Source organism: Culex pipiens, chromosome 2 (genome assembly GCF_016801865.2).
Source record: "Culex pipiens pallens isolate TS chromosome 2, TS_CPP_V2, whole genome shotgun sequence".
Lineage (NCBI taxonomy): Eukaryota > Metazoa > Arthropoda > Insecta > Diptera > Culicidae > Culex > Culex pipiens.
Window position 1 is genome coordinate 17,704,649 of NC_068938.1, and position 18,878 is coordinate 17,723,526.

The 18,878-nt window shown below is 33.4% G+C and overlaps 1 protein-coding gene across 2 annotated transcripts in view; it reads right to left on the minus strand.

Moving 5' to 3' along the window:
• Positions 1 to 2,044: 2,044 nt before the first annotated feature.
• The window catches only part of LOC120419466 (MDS1 and EVI1 complex locus protein EVI1-B-like), a 136,905-nt gene continuing 120,071 nt past the window's right edge, over positions 2,045 to 18,878 (minus strand). For both annotated transcript variants that reach the window (XM_039582151.2, XM_052707718.1), the window contains exon 4: positions 2,045 to 6,966. In XM_039582151.2, coding sequence (XP_039438085.1) covers positions 5,494 to 6,891 — 1,398 coding nt within the window. In that variant the 5' untranslated portion in view covers positions 6,892 to 6,966 and the 3' untranslated portion in view covers positions 2,045 to 5,493. The remainder of the gene's footprint in view (positions 6,967 to 18,878) is intronic.

Below are 18,878 nucleotides of genomic sequence, written 5' to 3' on the forward strand. Positions count from 1 at the left end.
GTGCCAACGACGGTACCAGCAGGAGCAACACTACCGGAATCCGGCGCCGGTTCGCTCCTGATGCAAGCTAGCGACATGAGCAGCTAATGGTTGAAAACAGCGATCATGGACGGACTGGCCTGGCATCCGTGGTTGATGACGTGGGAGATCTGCGCGACAAATAGGTCGAAAATTTGTTATCATCTTCAAGTTAAAACATTTACAAACTCAATCAAAACAACCTCACGTCGTACTTGTGATTAGAGACACCAGTACCCACCTAAACGTATAGTTCCTTCGCGAATCATCAAAGCAGTGTGTCGAACTAACCGACGAAACGACCGCGGTGGCCTGGAACCTGCCGAACCGATCGCGTAAACCATCGCTGACGATGAACTACCCAAGAGATCGTGCTGGTGGCCGCACTTCTTCTGTTCACGCTGCTGGAAGAATTTAGTTAGATAGATCAAATCGAGGCCCAAATCCGTGACGCAAATCCAGCTCTTCAAATCGTGCCACGGTCATCATCCAACGAGTGCCAATCACTTCTTCGGCTTTTCAAATCTACTAGTCCTTGTGGCAAACAAGCGGCGGCGGCGGAATGATTCCGGATCTGTTCGGACAAGTACTATTGGCCATTCCAAGCACTTGCCGTCTTGCTGCAGCTTCTGCGACTGTCCGGCGAAGAGAACGAAACAATCGTGTCCGGAATAGTTGCGCCGGTTTCCTCACTTGGAAATCGCTCAGCTATGATTCGCGGTCCGTGCAGCGGGACAGCAAAGTCGTCTTTCCCCGATGGGCGCATCATCGTGTTGTTGTCAAGAGCCGTCGAGAGGATTGGTGACGGTTCAGCCAACAGGTTCTGGATAAGCCTAGACGCGGGGTTCGTGAATTTCTGTTAGATTATGAGCTGCTTCAAGACGGAACATTGCCGTAACAGACTTACCGTCGTAAAAACATCGTAAAAAGTACTCCTTCCTGCAAATCCATGAAGTCACCAGAACGCCAAACCAGAGAATAACTGAAATAATAACTTCTGTTTGAACGTTTTCAATCCAAAACAATCCATAAAAAGTCCTTTTCTCACCACTTACCATCAAATCGATCGCTGAATTGAAGTCTGACAGTTGTAAACAGTTGACAGTTGTCAAAGTCAACCCCGCTTCGAATGTTTCGAAAGTATGGTTCGAAACACTGTTGTGTGCAATATTGCATCGAAGTAGTCGAAAAATTACACCTTCCATCGTAATATTAAACATTTTAAGAGTATAAAATGATTGGCAATATTTTCTATTGCAATTCGTCTAAAACAGATGTAATATTACTCATACCTTTTTTAAACATTCCATTTTACAGCTTCCATTTTTACACAATTTTTTGCTGTGTACTTTGCCAAACACACAAAACTGATCAGAAAACTCTTTTTAAATGATACAGATTTTAAATATTTACTCATCATTTTTAAATGGACAGCTGCCAAAATTGTGCTGTAAAAATATTAAAACTTTTAAGTATTTTTTATATCTTTAAAAAATCGTGTTTCCCAACATGAGATGACACTGCACATCCAAAATCAGGATCATTATCGTTTTCAAGTGAGTTTTTAAAAACATATTTTAAAATTACAGTTTGTTTGATAAGAAACCCTATAATGTATTATCTTTTTAAAACTGTTGAAATAGTGAGAGGCGTTTCTTATTTAATTATTTAGTAAGGAAAATTATCATCATAAATTATGTAAGAAAAGACACAAAACCAAATGATTTGAGTTTAATTAATCACTTTATTCATTACAAAAGGTACAAATAAGTCGCTCGACATCGGTCATCGCGCGGTTTTTTGTTTCATATTTTGTGTGAGTTTGTTTGAGTGCTTTACTTATTTTTGTTTTTTCCTGTACAAGTACATCGCACAATGTGATTTCAAATTTAGACTAAGGATTTGCGTGTGCGACGACATCGATTCTATCTAATGTAACAATTAAACAATGTGGTTTTGTGTGTGTGAGGGAGATTTCAGTGAGTGGGAGCAGGGACGAGGAAATGATTTGCAAGGAGTATGTGTGAAAAGTAAACGACTCGATTAACTTAGGTGTAAGGCACTAGGACGGAATAGGGTCGACTTTTTTTCTTCTTTTCTAGGGTTAGGTGCTTTTAGTGTAAATGGTAAATTGTTTGTTTGTTTTTTCGCTTTCTGCACTCTTTTTTCTGTTTGATCTCTTTTTCTCGCTGCGTAAAATAGTTCATCTCTACGTTCTATTGTTAAATGGTAACTAAATCTTCTCGCTTGTAACCGGTGCTCATTCGTCGCTGTAAGGAACACATTTTCTGTGAATTGTATCTGTTTTGTGGTGTAGCCTGGTTTGTTGACCTTTTTGTTTAACATTAAAAGCTCAGAGTTGTAACAATACTTTCGTTCAGATCACAAAGTTTTCACATTTATTTCTTTATTTAAAATTGATTCATTATAGCCGTGCTTGATTTTGTGATGTGCTCTGCTTGTCTAGGGACTATATTTGAGTAAAAAAAATCGGATGCATTAAACTAGTTAGGTAAAAGTGAGTTAACAAAGACATAATAAAAATCGAACCTAATCAACTAACCAATGATAAACTTTAACAAATACTTGTCAACACTAGTCAAACTTTATTTTTGCTCTACAAAACGTGATTGCTATCGTTTCTTTTGTTTAAAAAGTAATACTTTACATTCACATACACAACTGCATTAATTTTAGTACGAATATCGCGTATTTGGCTTTGGTTGAACAGTTTTCTCATTTCATACATTTGTGTGTCGTTTGTGTTTTTTTGTTCATTTCGTTCTTTTTTGTCACTATCGAACCCAGAAAAAAAACAATGTAATTGTCTACACTTTACAGCTACAGCTAGAGAACAAAGATCATATGGCAAAACGAGTATTTTGTATGTATCGTCTAAACGCTAACGTCATCAATTTACAATAAATCTGGGAGGAGGGGAAAAACACGAGAACAGAGCCTACGAAACTAACTAGAGGGAGGCGGCCGCGTTGACGGTGGCTTACAAGGACTAAGTTGGTAATCTACAGTAACGTGGTGTAACCAGCGGTTTTCGTTTTGTTTTGTTTTTTGTCTGTGAGAAGTAGTGGTTGGAGTTGGGAGGCTTGGTGAGTTACTAAATGGATCTTAAAGATGGATATCTGGACAAACGAATTTATTTTGAGTTTTACAAATAAACAACTTGAAAATTTGAAGAAAATGCCATTTTAAAGTTTAGGCGTTACGATTTTAATTTTGATATTTTTTGTGTACCGTGAAACCATTTTTGTAAACTACTTTGAGCAATTTTTAAATTGACACGAAACGTACTTTGTAAGTTTGTAGAAAAGATGAAAAAATCCAAAGAAACTGGCCAAATACATATAGTTAATCCTCACATAGTACCTAGGCATTACGCTTGTTTACAGTTAAAGCTCGCATAGTGCGCAGGCGTTACGCTTTCTATTTCTTCGATTTCTATAAAATGACATTATATTTTTGCAATGTTTTTGAAGCTAATTGTAAATTGGAACAAGACGAACAAATTGCTTCAAAAAGACTGCAAAAATATTGTGTCGTTTTTGAGAAATCGAAGAAATACAAAGCGTAACGCCTGCGTACTATGCGAGGTTTAACTGTATTTATCAAACACTGTTTAATATTTTTGCAATCTTTTTGAAGCAAGTTGTTCGTCTTGTTCCAATCTGCAATTTGCTTCAAAATGATTGCAAAAATATTGTGTCGTTTCAGAGTAATCGGCGAAATACAAAACGTAACGCCATCACTTGTGCTGTTTTTTGTCTTTCTTCTGTACATTTTGTATCATTTTATTACTTTTTTTCAAGTTAAACCAAAAAACTTCAGCCTTCAAAGTTTTTTCAAGTAATTAAAGGATTAATCAAAAATTAGATTTCAAACTTTTTAACGCTTTTTGTTTCTTAGATTTCTCTTAAACCATACATTATTTTTGCTAGCTTCAAAAAACGTTTTGTAGATCTGAACAAAACCTAAAAATTGTTTTAAAACATTGCAAAAATGTTGTGTCGTTCCAAAAAAGTTCGACAAACGTGTAAAAAGAGGTTTCACTGTACAGAGAAACCTCTTTTTACGCGGTGGCGTTACGCTTTTTATTTCGTTGATTTCTCTAAAACCATACAATATTTTTGCAAGCTTCAAAAAGCGTAACAAAACCTACAAATTGCTTTTAAAAGATTGCAAAAAAGTGGCGTAGTTCCAGAGAAATCGGCAAATTAGAAAAAACGTAACGCACTGCGTAAAAAGAGGTTTCACTGTATCAAGATTGAGTTATCTGAGTTAAAAGACAAAACGTAAAAGGTTTAAAAATGTCTACTATTTTTTAAAGGCAACCCTCTTTTAACGCAATGCGTTAATTGTGTCCAATTTGTCGGTTTCTCTGCAACAACGAATTTTTTTTTGCAGTCTTTTAAAATCCATTTTTACACAGTAAAAAAAATTATACTAATACATCTGGAAAACTTTTATGTTAGAAAAAAGGTGTAATTTTACCTCTGAAAGTGTGTAATTTTACCTCCTTTCTGATGTAATTCAACATTTTCAGTCTAAATTGAGGTAAAATTATATCATTGAAGATGTGATCCAGTTAAACCTCGCATAGTGCGCAGGCGTTACGCTTTTTGTTGCTTCGATTACTCTACAACGACATAATATTTTTGTAATGTTTTTTATGCTAATTGTAGAACGGAACAAGACGAACAAATTGCTTCAAAAAGACTGCAAAAATATTGTGTCGTTTTTGAAAAAAATACGAAATACAAAGCGTAACGCCTGCGCACTATGCGAGGTTTAACTGTGTTCAGCCTTACAAAATTACAACTTCCAAATTTACACAATTTTTTACTGTGTAGGTTTTGTTTAGATCTACAAAACGTATTTTGAGACTTGAAAAATACTTTATGGTTGAGGAGAAATCGAAAAAATAAAAATTATAACGCCTCTGCGTAGAAAGAGGTTTCTCTGTTTTTTAATTATATGGATCGAGACGTCTGTAACGTCACAAAGGTGTTACCAAAATTAATTGTTTGAGCATTTTCAAGACTCATAACTTTGACGGAATTAATGTCGTTTCCTAATCGTTATGCAAAAAGCAATACAGAAAAACCTCTGTTTACTTGATGCGTTACGTTTTACTGATTTGTCGATTTCTCACTAAAGACGCAATATTTTTGCAATCTTTTAAAAGCAATTTTTAGATTTTGTTCAGATCTACAAAACATTGTTTGAAGCTTGCAAAAATGTTCTACGGTTCAAGAGAAATCGACGAAATAAAAATCGTAACGCCTCCGCGTAAAAAGAGAGGTTTCTCTGTAACCTTCTTGTCCAGATAACCCAATTTCAACCCCGCTCGCAACCCGCAACCTCCGCAACTCTCCAGTATAGTGTTCTTACCGAGTGCTAACAGGAATTTCTTTAACTTGTACATTGCGTAACGTGCCGTCGTGACCCGAGCACACCCGGTCAGGTAACCTGCACCTGTTCGCCCTCCTCGTCCTCGTCCTCGTCGTTGGCCTCCATCTTGATCTCGAGGTGGCCGGACGCGCTGTGCGAGCTGCCCGCCGGCGAGGCCGGTTCCGAGCCGGCCGGCGACGAGCTGCGGGACGAACTCTGGTCCAGCTGTTGAGCGTGGTGTTGCTGGGCGGCCGCTGCCGCCAGCTGTTGCTGGTGCAGTTGCGATTGCTGCTGCTGGGCGGCGGCAGCTGCGTGGTGATGAGGTTGCATCCGGAGGGGGATCGGTAACTGGGTTACTTTGCCCATGAAGGAGCGGATTTCTTCGAAGTAGGAATCTTCGGGGATTCCGCGGGAGTTCCTCCGGGCGGCGCGGAGACGTTCGTCCAGGCCGAGGCCGAGCCCGGCGGCGTCCGCTTCGTGCTTCTTGAGGTGCCGATCGAGGTTGGTCTGCTGGCCGAAGCACCGCTCGCAGAGGGCACACTTGAAGGGTCGCTCCTTGTTGTGGATGTTCCGCACGTGGCGCTGCAGGTTGCTGGATATGCTGAAGGAACGTTCGCAGTACTTGCACTTGTAGGGCTGCTCGCCGGTGTGGGTCCGCAGGTGCCGCGTCAGGTTGGCGGATCGTGGGAACACCTTGCCGCAGAACTTGCACGAGTAGCGATCCTTGTTCTTGGTGGCTCCCGGTGGCAGGTTGTGGTTGATGCTGTTCGAGTTGTTGTTGTTGTTGTTATTGCTGGGGATCCCGTTGCCGTTGGTGCCTTGCCGGAGCAAGCTCTGCGCGATCGCGTCCCGCTCCTTGAGCCGCTGCAGGTCGTACGGGACGGGTGATCGTGCCGGCAGGAAGGAATTTCGGTAACCTGGCAGCGGTAAGCCGGCTTTCGCGATCGCCTCCAGCATCAACGGGTTGATGCCGGGCGGCGGGAAGATCGGTGGACTGTGATTCGCTATGCTGGATATTCGGAACTCATCCTTCACGCTGATGTGGTTATTGTTGGTGTACTTTACACTGTTGTTGTTGTTATTGTTACTTATCGGACTCGGACTCTTCGTATTCCTGTCCGTGTTGTTGTTGTTGTTTACATTCTGGTTGTTGTTGTTATCCTGGAACTTTAACTCCTCACTCGATCGCTGCCCCTGATCCTCCTCATCGGACGTCGAGCTACTGCTCGACTTTTTATGATCTACCCGCAGATCCAGCGGTTGATCCAGCAAACTTTGCTGCTGGTGCAGCAGATTCGACGAGGACGACCGATTGCCAGACCCTGCTCCGCCGCCGCTTCCCCCCGTGCTGGAAAAGTCAAACGGAAGCTGCGCCGACAGGGTTGAACCGAGGCCGAGCAGCGGGTAGACCGCGCCCTGTTTGGGACTGGGAAGCATCTTTCGCGGGGAGTGATCCTTTTCTCGCATCTTCTCGCAAACAGGCGTCTTCTGCTCTCACTGGATGTCGGCGGCTGGCGGCGATGGCATTCCCCGGATTAGAGTCTGGAAAGTTGGAGGGAGAGAAGGCAATCGTTAATTGGGTCATTCAGTACAAAGGGTTTATTCTTAGAGGAAATTTGTTGGAGAAATGTTTAAATAGCCATCAAGTTGTGATATTTTGAAGTGCACCTTGGCACTTCAAATGGGATAGACAAAAACGGTTCCGATTAGCTCATCACCATAACCAAGTCATACTAAATCTTTGTTTGAATTGAAAATTGAAAAATTCAGATCAGAGGGGTTCGACTCGCGGAAGATCTAAACGTCGCCCATAAATCCATCTCCTGCTATCGCTGCTTTCCATATTCAATTGCTGCGCTCAATACCTTAGGTTTCACCCTAGATTGCCATTTCGCAGACTTCGGATCAAGAAGAGGAGGGGGTAATCCCCCGTCCTGCATAAACGATGGCACGTGGGTGTCTCCCCCCCCCCCCACAAGTCGCAGCCTGCTAGAAGAAAATTATATTTAGTGCAGTTTTGTGCCGCGTGTGCCGACTCTCCGCTATTTGCAGACCACTCGACACGGGACACTGATGAGCTTCAAGGGGAGGAGGGAAGCTCCACACAGCATAATGGAGATCATTCTTCGCCACGCGCGGTCATGTCTCTGGAGGCGCCCTCCACCGTTAAGGGGGTCGGGGTACATGTTTGTTTTCCGTGATTCCGCGCCGCTGTCGTCTTCGGCGGTTGTTGTTGTTGGGCGCGTGATACCGAGAGACCCACAGAAATGGAATCGTGATGCTCGATCATTATCTGGTGTGGTTTTTGAAGCAATTTTTGAAGACTCTCTTAAGCGGCGGCGGCGGCCAAGAGGTGGCTAGACCGGGGTCGGATTTGGAGTCGTAATGATTTGTTAGGAACTGCGCGAGCGCGCGCACACGGAGTATGTTCGGGGTAACGATGATCAAATTGGTTTGGTATTAGCGAAGGTTGGCTCGTGCCCATTAGGTAGTGGGGTGGCGTTATGGCCAGTTGTGAATTGATTGCACGTTTCAATCTATTTTCTTCGGGTAGTTGCAGGAGCTGGGGGAAAAGGGTCATGCAAATTTGAAAATTGCAAGACAAAATAAGAAACGATCAGTGCAATTTGGAAATATTTTACAGGACGGGATCAACAAATAATTAAATGGATTGTAATGTTTCTTTCTTGTATACAAGTAGCTGTTTAGATTATTCTTCTTTTTTCAATATAAACAGTAAAAAACTCAAATATGATTCCAATCGTAAGATAAAGATGCTAGATAGGGGGATATGTTTTATTTATTGACAAATATTATTTTCTTTATAATTATTATTCGCCTAGCGATCGATATGACTGTCATTTGATCTTGCATGTTTTAAGATAAGACATACATTAACGGAATAAACATTCCTCAAAGCTGTTCAGGCGATAAGCTTATTAAGATTCACAGTAAAAAGAATCATGGTAATATTACATCTGGGAATGTGTACATCTTTTATGTCAGAAAATTTGTAGTTTAACCTTTAAAAATGGGAGAATTTACCAATTTTTCAGTTTAAATTGAAGTAATATTACACTTTCCAAATTCACACATTTTATGGCTGTGAATTTATCATACTTTTAATTATTGAATACTATTCACAAATAACTTAGCATAACTTAGGGGGATAAGAAAAAGAATAGGAAATTGAAATCAATTAAAAACAGTTTGTTAAAATTTGCTTCAATTTAACACACGATAAGCCTAGGACATTTCAAAGATTTATCTTCATAGCGGTTTAGAACTTCAATAAATTTCAGCAAACTACGTTTTTTTTTAAAACAGGTTTTCATTCATGATCTGTGACCAAATGCAGCATTGGTAATATTCGTTAAAAAATGCTACGTAGGTAATTGGTGGCCTGCAAAAAACAAACCCAAAAACAAAACACCGTCTCCTAGCGAAGAGAAGTCCTGTAAAAACAAACCCTGTCATGTCTGTTGTATTTCATCGTGGACAATTTCCATGCAAATAAAATCTTATTTGTATGAAGCGTGGACAATCACCCTTCCTCTAAAGTGTCCACGTGGTTTATGGATGGTCCCGAGGTAAAATTACACATTTTTGTTGACATAAAATTTTTTACCCCTTCTCAGACGTAATATTACCATGATTTTTTTACTGTGTAGGAGCTAAAGTGTTAGCCGTTGTTTGGAGCTATTGAGTTTGAGAGTGCTATCGACAGTACGGAATTAAAATGAGTCTGAGATGGATCGTAGCTGTAGCGTTCATTCTGAGCAATTATTTAGTGATGTTTCACGGTGGTAAGAATCATTTCTCGAAAAAGATTTTAAAACAACTTTACACAGTTTAACACTCCTCCGTCCAAGGCGGAAAAAAAGTTGGAACGCTAACTTCAACTCGCTGGTTCTCAGCCAAAACTCAACCAATCTGGATGATTCCTTTTCCCAGAGATTTGTACGGATCTCCAGATGAGCCTAGAACTTTGCAGATCTCGATTTGATAAATCCTCTAATTACTACGGCTAAATTAGTCGGAGCAACTTTTTTTCCGCGTGTATTTCCGAAAAGCGACTCAAGCAGGAACATTTTTGCTACGCTGCAAAATACAATAACTTTGCTAAAATGTTAGCAAAACCCATAAATTATATATCAAAATTTCCGTTATGATCTCAGGATTATGATGAGCTTCTCAAATTTCCATTATTTTCTCAAAAAAATCACAAAACTACGTAAAACTACAGAAAAATGAAAATGCCTCATTTTATGACTAGAACTTTATGGCAAAATCATTGATTTCATTGATTTTTTTTATGAAAATGTTTCAAGTGATCTAAATTATATGTTTCAGAATCATTCTGGAAGTGTTTCTTCCTAAATACTACAACATTTTACCAAAACTACGTAAAATACAGAAAATGTTATACATTCCTGTAGAACTTTATTTGCTTCATGGTAAAATCATTGATTTATTTTATGAAAACGTTTCAAATGATCTAAATTATAAGTTTCCGAATAATTCTGAGTGTGTTGCTTCCATGAATACTACAAATTTTACCAAAACAACGTAAAATACAGAAAATTTTATGCTTTCCTTTAGAACTTTATTTGCTTCATGATAAAATCATTGATTTATTTGATGAAAATGTTTCAAATGATCTAAATTATAAGTTTCCAAATCATTCTGAGTGTGTTTCTTCCTGAATACTACAAAATTTTACCAAAACTACGTAAAATACAGGAAATTTTATACTTTCCTTTAGAACTTAATTTGCTTCATGGTAAAATCATTGTTTTATTTTATGAAATTTTTTAAAATGATCTGAATTATTAGTTTCCAAATTATTCTGAGTTTGTTTCTTCTTGAAAACTACAAAATTTTACCAAAACTACGTAAAATACAGAAAATTTTAAACTTTCCTTTAGAACTTTATCTGCTTCATGGTAAACTCATTTATTTATTTCATCAAAAAATTTCAAATGATCTTAATTTTACCAAAGCTACGTAAAATACAGAAAATTTTATGCTTTCCTTTAGAACTTTATTTGCTTCATGGTAATATCATTGATTTATTTTATGAAAATGTTTGATTGGTGCGCTGGAAGTGGGGACGCGAAATCGTGATTATTCAGGTTAATTTTTTGGTGTGCTTTTGTGTCGCTGTTCGTATCGGATGAGTGATTGTGCTAATCGAATAATAGCATCATTGGTGCGCTGGAAGTGGGGACGCGAAATCGTGATTATGCAGGTTATTTTTTTGTGTGCTTTTGTGTCGCTGTTCGTTAGGGGTGAGTGATTGTGGTGATCGAATAATAGCATGACTTACTGAATTATTTGTGTCTTGAGCGTAATTTTCGTTGAGTAATTGGTGTTTTTTTGTGATTTTTTTTTTTGAGATCTTAATTAATTGTTTTGTGATTTTCTAAGCCCTTCCTATATCATCGTTGATCGGAAGGCACGGCGTCTGGTAAATTGTGTATAATGTTTTGAATAAGGTTTTATTTTTAATGGTGAAAAAGCCATTTCTATATAATGATCGAAAGACGCACTGACATTTTGGATTAATTAATAGTGGAGTGAAATAATTGTGTGTGACTGACTTTGTGTGTTAACCAAAAAGACCTTCCCATAGCATCGTTGCTCGGAAGGCTCGCCGACGGGTCTGTTATGAAAGTCCTCCCCATAGCATCGTAGCTCGGGAGGCATCGAAAAGCCAATACCTTATCCTACTAACCCAAAAAAAATAATAATCACGTGATGCTTGAAGGAGATGCTGTGGATTCAACGGTCTCAAGCGGTATCAACAAGTATATAGCGAAAAACTGTGTGCTTGATGAGTCTGCAACTTCAACTATCGGACTAACATTCCTCCCTTTCGTTGAACTGCAGGCTTCTTGGGAGGGTGCCGGTATTGACTAATAAAGTAGGGATCTTCAGAGGTTAAACAGTGAACGAATGGTTGGCTCCCACTGATCATTTTTGATTCATTGTTTAACTTCAGCTGATCTGTCAATAACGGAGTAGCAGCTCATTGGCAGTCAACCATGCTCATGCTCATGCTCATGCTCATGATTTATTTTATGAAAATGTTTCAAATGATCTTAATTATAAGTTTCCGAATCATTCTGAGTGTGTTTCTTCCTGAATACTATAAAATTTTACCAAAACTACGTAAAATACAAAAAATTGTATGCTTTCCTTTAGAACTTTATTTGCTTCATGGTAAACTCATTTATTTATTTCATCAAAAATTTTCAAATGATCTTAATAATAAGTTTCCGAATTATTCTGAGTGTGTTTCTTCCTGAATACTACAAAATTTTACCAAAACTTCGTAAAATACAGATTTTTTTTTACTTTCCTTTAGATTTATTTTTCCTGATTTCCTGATTTATTTTATGAAAATGTTTCAAATGATCTAAATTATAAGTTTCCGAATCTTTCTGAGCGTGTTTCTTCCTGAATACAACACAATTTTACCAAAACTACGTAAAATACAGATTTTTTTACTTTCCTTTAGAACTTTATTTGCTTCATGGTAAAATCATTTATTTATTTTATGAAAAATTTTCACATGATCTAACTTATAAGTTCCAGAATCATTCTGTGTGTGTTTCTTCCTAAATACAAAAAAATACCAAAACTACGTGAATTACAGTAAATTTTATACTTTCCTTTAGAACTTGATTTGCTTCATGGAAAAATAATTGATTTATTTCCTGATGTTTTTTCAAATGATCTAGATTATAAGTTTCAGAACCATTCTCAGTGCGTTTCTTCCTAAATACTAAAAATAAATTACCAAAACTTCGTAAAATACAGAAAATTTTATAATATTTATAATTTTATGTTGGTATTAGAATGTAGAGCATTGTTTTGGAAGCTTATTGTATGGGAGCAGTTCTCTACAGAATCGGTATTTTTTCTTTAATTTTTTTTTGTATTTTTTAATCCGGCTTAATCAAATTTTCACCAGAAATTCAATGTGGCATCAGGGATTGCTTTTGGGGTTCTTTTTTTGAGTTTAATATTTTAAAAATCCACGTTTGATACTACATTTAAACCGGTCCTCAAAACTGGTCTGTAACGTGATTTTCGTGATTGATATAAGTCCGGTTCCAATAAGCGTGAAACATGGATTTTTTTAAATATAAAGATAAAAAAAACAGCTTTTACCCATACAAAATTGTATCGTTTTGCGCAATGTTGCTTTTTGATTCTAGTAAAATCGTTAGCGTGTAGGGAAACGTACATTGGCATGTGATGTTGAATGCTGCCCAAGTAACAAGCAAAATGTCTTTACTTCTTAACAGGTTTTATGAATGGTTTGAAATTTGCTTTTCTGTTTTATGAAAACATTGATCAAAACTTGCTGGGTTTATGATACGAAAGTTTTAAAAATATCTTTAAGAATACTTTAAGAGCATGGAACATAGTTTTATATCACACTTCATTGTTTCTCTTAAAGCTATCCCAGAGAGGTTATTTATAAGACTTTTAAGCATTGTCAAAACTGCTTTGAGACTAAATTAAAACTACTCTGTTCTATGAAAGCATATTTCTAGATTATTTGAACTTGATCTGTCAAATCACATTTTTTTGTACAGTCGGTCGGATTAGTGTCAAAGAAACTTTTACCAAAACTTGTGATCCCGGTAAACAAGTGATACTTTTCGCCCGTTTCCGGCTCCAGCGCGGATGTAACGGAGTACACCTATCCGAGGGTGATCGAGTACATGCCGATTTGGTCCATTGACATGCATGGGCAGTAGATGTTTTTTTTCCGGCACGTGTTGATTGAGTAACACGAGAATCATCATGGGCGCCGATTCCGTAGCTACCGTGAAGCCAACGCGCAGAATCGACAAGCTACAAATCATCAGTTAAGCCATCCGTTTGTCCGTCAGAGCCTTTCGAGGATAAGCTGGACAAGGCGTTCCGAGAAGCGGATAAATTCGTCGCGGAGTGCTAGTGTTTTAACGTTGGTCTAGTGTTGTTTATTAAAATCAGTGTTGTTGTGTCGTCGGTAAATTCCTTTATGCGAGGAAAACTTATGATGATCCCAATCAAATAAATGAATAAAGAATATGAAAAAAATGTATTTTGTTTTTTATCCAACGATGCAAAAATAACCATAAAAAACGTTTTGGATCTACCTCCTGCTAACTAAAATTCGCATGCGCTACGGTCGCAGTACTACGCCATTTCTCTTGATTAAAATCGCCTTAAAGCTCACTGCAGTCTACATGTTCTTGCTTAATCTTGAACAAGAGCTTCGCAAGAAACAAAGCTCTTAAAGTTTCTTGTACAAGAGCTTCTTAAGAAAAATGGCCCTAATAACTGCTTTGAGTAAGAGAGAATAGTTTTTATGAGTTCAGCCATATTAACACGAAAAAGCAACGGTAGGATTTTACCGGTATTGGATTAGAGAAAAGATACCGTCAGATCAGTTTCCACCGCAGTGAAACATGTGTTTAACTTGGAAGCTAAAATGTATTGACACTGATTGAATAAGAAAAACGAAACTTATAAAATAATATGGCAATCTGAATAAATATTGTTTAAGAAGAAACTACCTAAGCCCTTTTTTATTTACAAGTCTTCTTGATGCAAGTTCCATTCAAAATACTGGCACGTGTCCAACATCACGAGGATTTCAGCTAATTCTTGAAGGTCTTCAGTTTCTTCCTCCTTTTCCTTACACCCAAATCAAACGAAAGAAATTCCATTCACTAAAATAAAAAGCGGATGTACAGCGCTGTCCCCAACCACGACATCCAGCTATCGATCTTCCAGTTCAAAAGTTCCATGTACTGAGAGATATCCACGACCTCCTCCTCGGGTAGACACCGCGCATTGTCGCGGGCTACATTTCTTCCCCCTTTTCATCCTAGAGACCTGCTGCAAACTCACCTGTTTTTCACTTTCACGACCAAAAGCACCCGAACCGAAACCGATTGCGGGGGGACACTTTCCGCTGAAAAGTTAATTGGCTGAATTGTGTCCTCTTCCCCCCTCCCCCCTTACGAATTCAAGAGTCATGCCATCGACGATTGTGATCTTCCTCCGATTTTTCCCCGAGCAGGATGAAAAACCTTCCCCCTCTCCCGTAAGATTTATCCACTCGAGCCGGAAATTAATGATTCAATTAAGGCTCCAAGCATTGCGGACCTCCACGCCAGCCTAATCCAGATCTTGGAGCGGTCGCGTAGATTACGCGACGGGCTTAAATTTATAACGTTTCAATTTGAGCCAATGTTGTGACAGGCAGGATGGCGCAAAGGTCTTGTCTCCCGCGCACTAGACAAGACCCGGAGAAAGAGGGGTCTCTTTTGAATCGGTTTTTGTGCTGCTGTTGTCCGGATGATGTTGCCCTGTTGTACTCTGTACTCTTTCTAAGGAGGAAAACTGATCCCCAGTTGGCGATAAGCGGGTAGAGAGGTCTTACTTATGGCCGCTTCTTAGGAGCTCACCGTTTAGTGATGAACCCGTCGAAAGTGGTCCGATTTATTGGTTGTTTAGGGTGATGCCAAACCCAATTGGATGCAACTTTGCGTTGAGTTAAGGGGTCACCAACGGGGGTCACTTAATTTGATCATGCGCGCGCGCAACCGAAAGTTGCACAATTCGCGCTGCCGATCAAGCAAGAGTTGCAATCATGTCGGGGAGTCTGTCTTAGTTATGAGGCTAAAGTACCATCTAATAAACCCTTAATAAATAGCAGAAGCGTGCTCGGATCGCCGTTGCAAGGCATCATCGTTTCGTTGGGAAGTCTTGAGGGATAGGCGAGCGGTGCTGTTGGCTTGAGGTTGAGGTAAGGGCGCGCAGAATGAAATTGATATAAATTTGTTTTGAAAGTAATAAAATAGCAAAGGCAGGACGGCGAGACAATGTTCAGTAAGGGGAAAAGCTTTCGGAATAAATTTAAATTGTGAAAAGGTTTTTCTTTGCACTTTACTAATTGTATCATGAAGAAATATACAGCAAATCTCCACGAAAACTGCATGATTCTAAAAAAAGTTGTCCCTTTTTTTTGATTGGCCATTAGAAGACCTAGGCCATGTTAAGGTGATCCAAAAAATGCAATTCGATTTTGGTAAAAATAAAAAAATAGCAACTCAACTAAAATATCCAAAATCAAAATATTCTCAAAAATCAAATCGCTAAGACTCAATAAATTTTTCTCTTCAGAATAAAAAAAAACTGCTATTTTTTGGTACCGACAATTGGGGTGAATCAGGACTACAGTTTGAATAGAGACCTTGTTTTTTCCTTGTTTTCTAATCACTTGCTGATCCAATTTAAGTCAAACCGGACTTATTAAACTCATTTAGCGTCTAATACTGCGCTGTATAGTGGATAATATTTTGAAAAGTACTACAAAAGTGGTTATACAATAAATAATAAATAATATATAATAAATAATAAATAATAAATAATAAATAATAAATAATAAATAATAAATAATAAATAATAAATAATAAATAATAAATAATAAATAATAAATAATAAATAATAAATAATAAATAATAAATAATAAATAATAAATAATAAATAATAAATAATAAATAATTAATAATTAATAATAAATAATAAATAATAAATAATAAATAATAAATAATAAATAATAAATAATTAATAATAAATAATAAATAATAAATAATAAATAATAAATAATAAATAATAAATAATAAATAAAAAATAATAAATAATAAATAATAAATAATAAATAATAAATAATAAATAATAAATAATAAATAGTAAATAATAAATAATAAATAATAAATAATAAATAATAAATAATAAATAATAAATAATAAATAATAAATAATAAATAATAAATAATAAATAATAAATAATAAATAATAAATAATAAATAATAAATAATAAATAATAAATAATAAATAATAAATAATAAATAATAAATAATAAATAATAAATAATAAATAATAAATAATAAATAATAAATAATAAATAATAAATAATAAATAATAAATAATAAATAATAAATAATAAATAATAAATAATAAATAATAAATAATAAATAATAAATAATAAATAATAAATAATAAATAATAAATAATAAATAATAAATAATAAATAATAAATAATAAATAATAAATAATAAATAATAAATAATAAATAATAAATAATAAATAATAAATAATAAATAATAAATAATAAATAATAAATAATAAATAATAAATAATAAATAATAAATAATAAATAATAAATAATAAATAATAAATAATAAATAATAAATAATAAATAATAAATAATAAATAATAAATAATAAATAATAAATAATAAATAATAAATAATAAATAATAAATAATAAATAATAAATAATAAATAATAAATAATAAATAATAAATAATAAATAATAAATAATAAATAATAAATAATAAATAATAAATAATAAATAATAAATAATAAATAATAAATAATAAATAATAAATAATAAATAATAAATAATAAATAATAAATAATAAATAATAAATAATAAATAATAAATAATAAATAATAAATAATAAATAATAAATAATAAATAATAAATAATAAATAATAAATAATAAATAATAAATAATAAATAATAAATAATAAATAATAAATAATAAATAATAAATAATAAATAATAAATAATAAATAATAAATAATAAATAATAAATAATAAATAATAAATAATAAATAATAAATAATAAATAATAAATAATTAATAATAAATAATAAATAATAAATAATAAATAATTAATAATAAATAATAAATAATTAATAATAAATAATAAATAATAAATAATAAATAATAAATAATAAATAATAAATAATAAATAATAAATAATAAATAATAAATAATAAATAATAAATAATAAATAATAAATAATAAATAATAAATAATAAATAATAAATAATAAATAATAAATAATAAATAATAAATAATAAATAATAAATAATAAATAATAAATAATAAATAATAAATAATAAATAATAAATAATAAATAATAAATAATAAATAATAAATAATAAATAATAAATAATAAATAATAAATAATAAATAATAAATAATAAATAATAAATAATAAATAATAAATAATAAATAATAAATAATAAATAATAAATAATAAATAATAAATAATAAATAATAAATAATAAATAATAAATAATAAATAATAAATAATAAATAATAAATAATAAATAATAAATAATAAATAATAAATAATAAATAATAAATAATAAATAATAAATAATAAATAATAAATAATAAATAATAAATAATAAATAATAAATAATAAATAATAAATAATAAATAATAAATAATAAATAATAAATAATAAATAATAAATAATAAATAATAAATAATAAATAATAAATAATAAATAATAAATAATAAATAATAAATAATAAATAATAAATAATAAATAATAAATAATAAATAATAAATAATAAATAATAAATAATAAATAATAAATAATAAATAATAAATAATAAATAATAAATAATAAATAATAAATAATAAATAATAAATAATAAATAATAAATAATAAATAATAAATAATAAATAATAAATAATAAATAATAAATAATAAATAATAAATAATAAATAATAAATAATAAATAATAAATAATAAATAATAAATAATAAATAATAAATAATAAATAATAAATAATAAATAATAAATAATAAATAATAAATAATAAATAATAAATAATAAATAATAAATAATAAATAATAAATAATAAATAATAAATAATAAATAATAAATAATAAATAATAAAAAAAAGATATCATCGTCTCAACATTTGAATAAAATTAGTTTTTTTTTAATGCATTTTACACTAGTTTAGTGTTCTTGCAATCATAAGTTTTCAAAAATGTTAGATTTGACGAAAAGATAATTTTAAAATTTTCTAAGGATTATTGAACAAATTCAAACATGCTGAAAATTAGCCTGATCTTAGAGGAATGCTTTTCAATTGCTATTAGCTAGTACTTAAATTTTCGTTGACATTTTAAGTTAAAAAAATATTTTTTTTCTCCTGATTTTTCAGACCTACTTTGATGGAAGAGGGGGGAGGGTGTTTGGGGATTGTTAAAAACTTTAAATTAAATTCGTACCAGCCCAATAAATAATAAATAACTAATAATAATGTCGAAGTACATCGAAAGGGTACTATAATTAAAAAGATTTTTTAATAAACTCGGATATGATAATTCTCAACGCAGAATTATGCATTTCAATTTATTAAAAAAATAAAACTTTGCTTTAGTTCAAAATACCACTGTTATCATATCACATTTTATTTTATTTTTTTATAAAGTATAAAGTAAAAGTATTTTATAAGCGAAAAATGCTGGATTTTTTTTCTCCAAAAATAAGGCCGTTGCAAATATTTATTGAAATTCATGTCGCCCTCCTTCAAAATCGGTTCGGAAAGTCAGGGGGCAAAAAAAT